Here is an 8,633-nt window from a genome sequence, read left to right as displayed (position 1 = left end):
CATTGTTGTCATGCCAGGGCAAAAGACAAAATAATACACTTCTCATGGTTGGAATTATTTCTACACAAATCCGGACAACAGTTGTCAAGCCATCTGTAGCCTTTGCCAAGCAAGAGTGAGTAGAGGTAAGGACCTTAACCATCTAGGTACCTCCTCCCTGTTACGTCACTTGCAGCGCATATATCAAATTGAAAAGTGTTTTTCAAATTCAGAAACTTTGGCTAACAAAAATTTAACAATCAGTCCAGTGTCACCTAGCTGCTCCCTTCTCTCTGTTAGATCCAAGCACCTGCAATCTCCACCACCAACACCTCATCATCACCATCCTCAATAGTTAACAGAAGTAGTCCTGCATCCAATTTCATAATAATGACTGACTCCTCTCCTATCCGTGATTCCTCAGAAGGATCTTTGAGTGCTACGCCTGTTGCTGCTGCTGCTGTTGTGAGGGGATCTTCATCCCAGAAGGGGTCCAGGAAGGAGACTACTTTTAGTAGTTTAACAAAACAATTGACTGTCAAACAGTCAATTGCAATGGTGAACAAGTATAACTGCAGACACCCAGTTGCACAGCGGAATACTGACGCTATAACAGCTATGCTGGTATTAGATGTACGCCCAGTATCCGCCATTAATGCAGTGGGTTTTAGACATTTTATTGAGGTCGTGTGTCCCTGCTACCATGTTCTTTCTTGATTCCACTTCACTACAACAGCAATTCCCAGTCTGTACAAGGACATTAAAAAAACACTCATTAGTGTCCTCCGAAATGCTGTTGTGCCCACTGTCCACTTAACCACAGATATGGGACAGGGCAAACTAAAGATTATATGATTGTGGCAGCCCACTAGGTAGGTGTATTCCCTCCAACAGTTCAAACAGCAGCAGCATCTAACAAATGCCAACTCATTCAGAGGCAGGCTACTCTGTGTATCACCAGTTTCACTAAGAGGCATACTGCTGAGAACCTCTTAGAAAAACTCAGGGAAATCATTGCAAAATTGCTTACCCTGCTTGGACCCTCCTCGGGATTTGTGATTTCTGACAATGCCACAAATATTGTGCGAGCATTAAATCTGGGCAAATTTGAACACATCCCATGTTTTGCTCACACAATTAATTTAGTGGTGCAAGATGTTTTTAAAAATGACAGGGGCGTGCAGGAGATGCTCTCGGTGGCCCAAAAGATTTCGGGACATTTTCGACATTCAGCAACTGCATGTTGAAGATTGCAGCACCAGCAAGTACTGCTGAATTTGCCCTGCCATCACCTGAAGCAAGCGGTAGTAACTAGGTGGAATTCTACCCTATATATGCTTCAGCGGATGGAGGAGCAGCAAAAGGCCATCCATTGCTACACAATGGCCTATGACATAGGGAAAGGAGCGGGAATGCACCTTAGTCAAGCGCAGTGGAGAATAATTTCCGTGTTGTGCAAGGTTCTCAAACCCTTTGAACTTGCCACATGTGAAGTTAGTTCAGACACTGCCACCTTGAGTCAGGTCATTCCCTTAATCAGACTTTTGCAAAAGCAGCTGGAGAAACTGAAGGAGGAGCTGAAAGGGAGTGATTCCTCTAAGTATGTTGTACTTGTAGATCAAGCCCTTCATTCACTTCACCAGGATCCAACGGTTGTCAATCTCTTGAAATCAGATCACTATATTTTGGCGACCAGACTTGATCCTAGGTTTAAGTCATACCTTGTGTCTTTGTTTCCGATGGACATAAATCTGCAGAGATGCAAAGAGCTGTTGGTGAAAAAATTGTAAGATCAAGTGGCAGCATCTCTTCCTTCAGTTTCTATGGCTGCCATGAAAAAAATAAATTTTCCTAAGAGACCCACTGCTGGTGATGCAGATCAGTCAGTAAAACCTAATGAAATCTGGTTAGATCTGAAAGAACTGCCTACAATTAGTGACATGTCTACCGTGACTTTGTCTGATACGGTCACCATTCAGAGAATGGTGGATGATTATTTTAGTGATGGCATCCGAATAGGCATGTCAAACAGTCCATTTCACTACTGGCAGGAAAAGAGGCAATTTGGAGTCCCTTACACAAACTGGCTTTGCTTTACTTAAATTGCCTACCCTCCAGTGTGTACTCAGAGTTTTTATCACAGCTAGGAACCTTGTCAGTGATCGGCATAGGAGGTTACTTCCCCAAAATGTGGAAAAGATGATGCTCATCAAAATGAATTACAAATTCCACGAGGAAGACCTTTACCAGCAATTAAGTAAATAAAAAATACAGAGGCGCCTGTAACGGTGGATTTCAGCGGTGACAAATTAATATTGTTTCAAGAAGAGGATGTACACACTGATGGAGATGATGACGATGATGATATCTGATCTTACCTATGTTGTAAATGTAAAGCCAGTTTGTGTATGGGATCATTGCCACCAATGTCCACTGCGCATTGGCAGCTTGTTTTGTGGGGGTCCAAACAAACCAATAATTTCAGCCACAAATGGCAGTCCCTGTCGTTAAAGTGATTGGTTGGTTAAACTGTGAATGTTGTGTTTCATATATACAACATAAGGGTGGGTGGAAGGGCCCAAGGACAATTCCATCTTACACCTCTTTTCTTTGCATTATGTGCTGTTGGAGCATTGCTGCCTGACATTTTTAATTTTCTGGTTTTTGAATGTCCAAAAATTGTAATGGACACAGACAGCATCTCCTGTATGCCCCTTTCATTAAAAAAAAAATTCTGAACCACCAAGTTGATGGGGTGCGCAAATATGAGCAGCAGCTCAGATCATCTTCCTGCCAGGATGTGTGTAATAAAGTGCAAATACATTTAATACAAAAATTAGTGTATATTGGTCACATGCATACTTATTTACATGGTACATACAGTGCGTAAAGCAGGCTGAGGTAACCTGAAGCACGCCACCTGTTGACAAATAACTTCCAGTAGGCCCAGCAAACATCACAGATGCTGGTAGTTCTAGTTCAGCCGGAGAACTACAGGCTGCTTTCCTCTGATGTAAACAGCAAGTCTTGGTCCAATTATCCCTAATAACCTCCCTGAGTACAAAGTAAACGTCTGTTTACAGTATGTTCTAGCAGCACCTCCACAAGCAAGGCCACCTCATTTCTATTAGATGTATAAAATATTAAAAAACCTCCATATCAAAGATGTCTTTTAGGAACTTAAGAACTTGATCCTAGATTGATCCTCTCTTTAATAATCAAAAAATTTCAATAAATAATTGTTCAAAATAATCAATCCTTCCATTCTTTCCCTGTTTTCAACTACTCCATAAACATATTCCAATTCCTTCGGGCCTCTGACCTAGTTTTTGATTAATGAACACATTCTTAGTTTTATCTTCCTTCAGGGTCATATAGTTTATTAAAAACTAATCAATCCTTCCGTCCTTCCCTGTCTTGAGTCCATAAACATATTCCAACTCCGTCGGGCCTCTGACATAGTTAAGAAAAACATTCTTGGTTTTTATAATTCCTAGGGGTCGTACAGTTTATTAAACTGCCACTCTGTGCCATGTTGGAAGCTGAACTGCCAGATGTTAGTGCCGCCCACTGCTGTCGTTTAGCTTAGTCGGCCAGCTAGCTGGATGCAACCTTTTGGCCCGAAACTAGATGAAAAAAATCAATATTGTGAGGTGGTAAAAATTTACTGAAAATAAATGTTATTGAGGTTAATAATACTGTAGGAACTAAAACAGGCCCAAATTATGTGATTTTAGCTGTTTTTATTATTTAAAAAAAAAAAAATACAGATCCAAAACTATAACATGCAAGGGGCAGTTTTGGCAAAACCAAATCCAGAATCAAACCACTAGGAGATACAGATCCAAAACCAAAACATGGCTCGGCGCATATCAGTGCTGACAAAGCTCCTCGTCAGAATTCATACCAACTCCTTCTTTCTGAAAAACACAAAGGACAAGGGCGCCTCCTAGTGCAATCATGTGTAAATAACACCAATAGTGCAAAATTGCTCAAAGTGAAACATATATACAATATATATATTTCTTATGTATATTAAGTAACAGTGCTTCTTCTATTACTCTCCACAGAAGCCTGCTTTCATAATAACCTTCTTGTCTCTAAAACAGCTGATCCCCCAAACTTTTCTAATGCGCATCAGTCTCCTCTACACTATTGTCAATGCCAGCCTGTTACTTACTGATAAAGTTTGTGCGTTCAGTAATGATGCCGGCTATGCCGCGGGGCATGACGGGACTGGTAGTTGTAGGAGTTTCTGCTTCCGTCGCTGCTGAGAGCAGCTCAGGGCAGAGCGGGACACAACAGAGCTTAGAGCTGGCGGCTGCAGTGTGTGCACTGAGTTCGGAGGGAGCGATGGAGGAGGCCGAACTGGATGACCTCCTCCTGGAGGCCAAGGAGAGCATGGAGGCGGCCAAGAACTACAAAAGAGAGTTGCAACAGCGACTACTGGGGCTGACCCAGGCCAGGAGACAGGTGAGGCACCATATGTATGACAGAGAATGCCTATGCTGCAGGGTATATCCAGATGGTAGTGTCTAAATCCCCTTCATGGAGAGGACCCTGAAGTCATTGGCCATATCAGATACTCTCAGAAAGTATTAGAGACTGCAAACGTGACCCAGTCACCTCCATTCTGTTTCAGATACCCAATTTTATTGGTGACCCTGTTATCAGATATCTTACCCTCCAAAACTACAAAGCACCATTTAGACACCTGTGGTGATATAAGAAATATATTTCAAATTCACCCAGCATTATTGGATAACTCCAATATCAGAGACCCCCACCCTCAAAAGAAAGAAAACAGTATAGTTGTAGTAGAGGTTGACGTAATGAGAAAACCCAGGTAAATCATTCTATTCCATGGCAGAAAATGCAAATATTATAAGCAAAAGATCAGAGCTCACCACCTAAGAAACCATAAGATACAGCTGAAGTATAGACTGCAGTGGTAATACAGGAGACAGGTGAGAGACCACAATCCATAATTCCAGTTGCTGAGATCCCTTCTCCCCAGACTGCAGGGGTGACCAGTGTAACATCCCAATCCATGGCAAAGACCCTTAATATTAAAGGTTTTCCCTAGATCAAAGCAGTCCCTCTCCTCCTCAGGAGACCGATGAAACACCTCAAATCATGGCAGAGAACCCATGTTAGAAGTTAATCTTCCAATATTGGGAGCCACTAAAGTCAGCCGAAGTAGATATGAGAACCCTTTCTTACAGTAACTCATTATGACTGATAGTGGCTGTGTAAACCACCTTCTACCCAGGTAAAACCCTTATTTTTTGTAAGTAAGCCGTCAGTGCAAATGGTGGCAGGTTCATGTATCGAGATGTAGTCTGGATCCCAACGGTCACAATACCGTCAGATGCATCCTGACAATCACAATCCTAACAGATTGCAACAGTGATTATTAGGGTTAGGTTTAGGCTGCGGGAGGGTTGGATTACGGGGAGGATTGGGGTTAGAATACCAAAATCTGTCTGCATTTTGAGTGTCGGGATCCCGTACCCAACCCCAGGTATTCTTTCTCCTCACTTAGACAATCTGTGTGCCACACTGGAGAACCAGAGTTCTATGATGTGCATACAGAGTGCTTCGTAAATTGTTCCTAGTCCTCTTTGTAATTGTATATTTCTGGAACTTTGTGGCAAATCAAACAAATTAGTCAGCAAAGAGAGTCTTATTCTTTTAATGGGTGAGTGCTACCATTATACATGACTCAGCTGAGAGTAAATTGTATTCTTGGCGATAGGTGTCAATAGAACACTACCTTTAGTATTCAGTTTATCAAGGGGATGATAGAATATTTGTCTTTACCTAATAATTTTGTTTTCTTAAAGCCCTCAAACATAGGAGCAAATCTTGCCTTATTAGCTAGAATAGCACTATAAAATGATTATTTTTCTTTATCGGGTGAGATTTCATCTTCTGTGGAGGCAATTTAATGCTGGGTGTAATTCATCCTGCCAGTAAGTTCAGCAATGTTGTCCTTGCTGTAGACCTAAGCCCTATATGTAGTAGGCTGCAAGTTAAGTGCAGCCACAAGTTTTTGGCAATTTAGCTGCTAGATTTAAAGTGGCTGTTTTTGAAAAGGCAAAAACCAACCTGGCTTTGCCATTTAAAAAATTGCTGCTTTAAATCTATTGGCTAAATCGCTAAGATCTCATGGCTGCCCGATACTTGTAGCTTTTACATTTGGGCAGATTAATAACTGACTTGAGGTTACAGACAGAACCCTTGTGAGTGTTTGTGTCCTCAAATTGTAACTAGGATTAATCCACTATAGAAACAACATGAATCACAGTTACAATCTTAATACATATATCCTTTATCTCATTATCCAGTATTTCAGGTCTACCGATGTAGAGGGAGTTTAATTATAACAGAGTTCCTGTCAGTCATGTTTCTACAAGCTCTCTCCATTACAGCAGGATGAAAGTATGAAACAGGGCTCAGCTAATTGCTGTGTGCCTGCTGATCTGGCTATTGTACAAGGTTAGGGAGATTTTATAATATCTGCTTTATCTTACATGGTTACAGAATGTAACGCTTGTCTGTCTCATTCCAAATGCTGAGTTTGTTCTCTATTAATCACTATGTGTTTGGTTCTGATTCACATGTTCGAGTACATTAGTATATATACTGTAGTTCAACCAGTGTAGGCTGAGAGATGTTCACGTAATTCACTCAGAGACGACTTCCTGTCTACCAGTGTCACTCTGAATTGTTTGGACACACTTCTCTTTGTGTTTTCCTGTCAGTTGCTGTAAAAAGACTCTTCTCAATACTGTATCTCACCGTGCGCACGCTGTATAAATAAGTAGTGTATGTCTCCCACCGTGTCCTGTTATGACACTGCTTCTGCTAAGAGCCACAGAACACAATCAGCACTTATAACTCCTATCACGATGCTGGGTCTCTTGCAGAATTAATAGAACCACAGGAGTCAGAAGGAGTAAGTGCTCAATAAAATGAACCCTAAACTGTGTAGCTGGTTACAGAATATTATTTATTTTTTAATCTCTTTATTTGTAAACATAGTTACATTCAAAACTAAAGAACAGATATCATGTACAATATATTATAAATAAAACCTTAAACCCAGTAAAAAATTTGTAGAGCTTCATTATCCTTCAACCATTAATTTTATAAATATAAAAGTAAATCTATAGGATCAATAAAATCGTAACGGACAAGTTATAAAATGGAAATGGGTAGTACAGTGTTTCCCCGATAATTAGACCTACCCCGAAAATAAGCCCTACCCCTACTTTTGAAACCTGGTCCAAAATAAGCCCTACCCCGAAAATAAGCCCTACCTAAATCCCCATTTTGTCTGATTCTACACTAAAATGCCCGCAGCTCCGCCCCCCGCATGAAATGGATGCCGCCAGGGGGGAAAGGAGGCCCGGCCGCCGCTGCTACCGCCCGCCGACCTGGTCCCTTACTAAATGATAGAGCTGGAGGAGGCTGCTCGGGCCGCTCCTCCACCAGCTTACAGTGAGATACAGTAGTCAGACTCCAAAACAAGCTTTCAGTAAAGCTTGTTTTGGAGTCAGCGCGCGTGACGTCATGGCGCAACTCTGAAGGGCGAGGTTGACGTCGGAGGAGCCGCCGATCAAGAGCTGTGGACCGTTGAGGAAGGTAAAGGTAAGTGGGGAAATGGCGGGCATTCAGACTGCATTCAACAAGGAGGGGGAGATTAAAAAAAAAAATTGTTAATTAAAATAAGCCCTACCCCAAAAATAAGCCCTATGGGGTTTTGTTTGACAAAAAAAATAAATAAGACAGTGTCTTATTATCGGGGAAACACGGTAGGGGGGATTGGCAGGAGGGAAAGAGAAAAAAACAAAAAGGGAGGGGGCATCACACAATACACTACAAGTCCAGAGAAGACCAGCTTAATTCCAGACTGGGCAACCGTCTGGTCTGTAGAGTACCAGGCATCCCAGGTTACATGAAATTTCAGCACAGTGTCACTGAGGAGGGAGGTCATATACTCCATAAAAAGCGAAGTACCATATTTTATTAATTAAGGCGTATGGTGACTGAGCACTAGATTGTTTTCAGTTCAAAGCAATCAATATTTTAGCTGCATTGTAAATGTGGCCAAACAATTTATTCTGGAACTTAGAGAGAGATCTGAGGGGTTTGCAGAGAAGCATATGTACAAAATATTATTTTTTTAAAAGCTACAATAAGCATTTGACGTTTTGTGAGGGGATATGCCACCTTTCCATGCTATACCCGTATATTAATATGTATTGCTCCTTGCTTAACTGCTCAAAAATAGCACTGTTCAGCTACGGTGCCCTAGTACAATAGTAGCAATTGGACAGTCATCTGCTGCTCGTGTGCCTTCTTTGTGAATATATCCTGGAACAGGTAGCAGCCTTTAAATATACTAGAGTGTTTAAACCTGACAACCAATGTGAATTTTCTACTTTGAGCTAAATCAGGAGTACCAAAGAGAAGGTTAAATTGCCCATTGATTCAAACAAATAACATGATCAATGGCTCAATATCCAAGTAAGCTCATTATTGTAGCAGAATTCAACCCCACTAATTGTCAGGTGTCTCCATTTAATGTCGTCATTGCCAAGGATGTATTATTTCATGTATCTAACTCCAGCGTCTCCCGTTGCCTG

The 8,633-nt window shown here is 41.4% G+C and overlaps 1 protein-coding gene across 2 annotated transcripts in view; it reads left to right on the top strand.

Moving 5' to 3' along the window:
• Positions 1-4,230: 4,230 nt before the first annotated feature.
• The window catches only part of CRLF3 (cytokine receptor like factor 3), a 31,606-nt gene continuing 27,203 nt past the window's right edge, over positions 4,231-8,633 (top strand). The window contains exon 1 of one of the 2 annotated variants that reach the window (XM_088468564.1): positions 4,231-4,452. In XM_088468564.1, coding sequence (XP_088324690.1) covers positions 4,333-4,452 — 120 coding nt within the window. In that variant the 5' untranslated portion in view covers positions 4,231-4,332. The remainder of the gene's footprint in view (positions 4,453-8,633) is intronic. The other variant, XM_088468563.1, reaches the window with a different exon arrangement.

Source organism: Taudactylus pleione, unplaced genomic scaffold (assembly GCF_031769625.1).
Source record: "Taudactylus pleione unplaced genomic scaffold, aTauple2 ptg000012l, whole genome shotgun sequence".
Lineage (NCBI taxonomy): Eukaryota > Metazoa > Chordata > Amphibia > Anura > Myobatrachidae > Taudactylus > Taudactylus pleione.
This window is presented reverse-complemented; position numbering and strand designations above follow the sequence as displayed.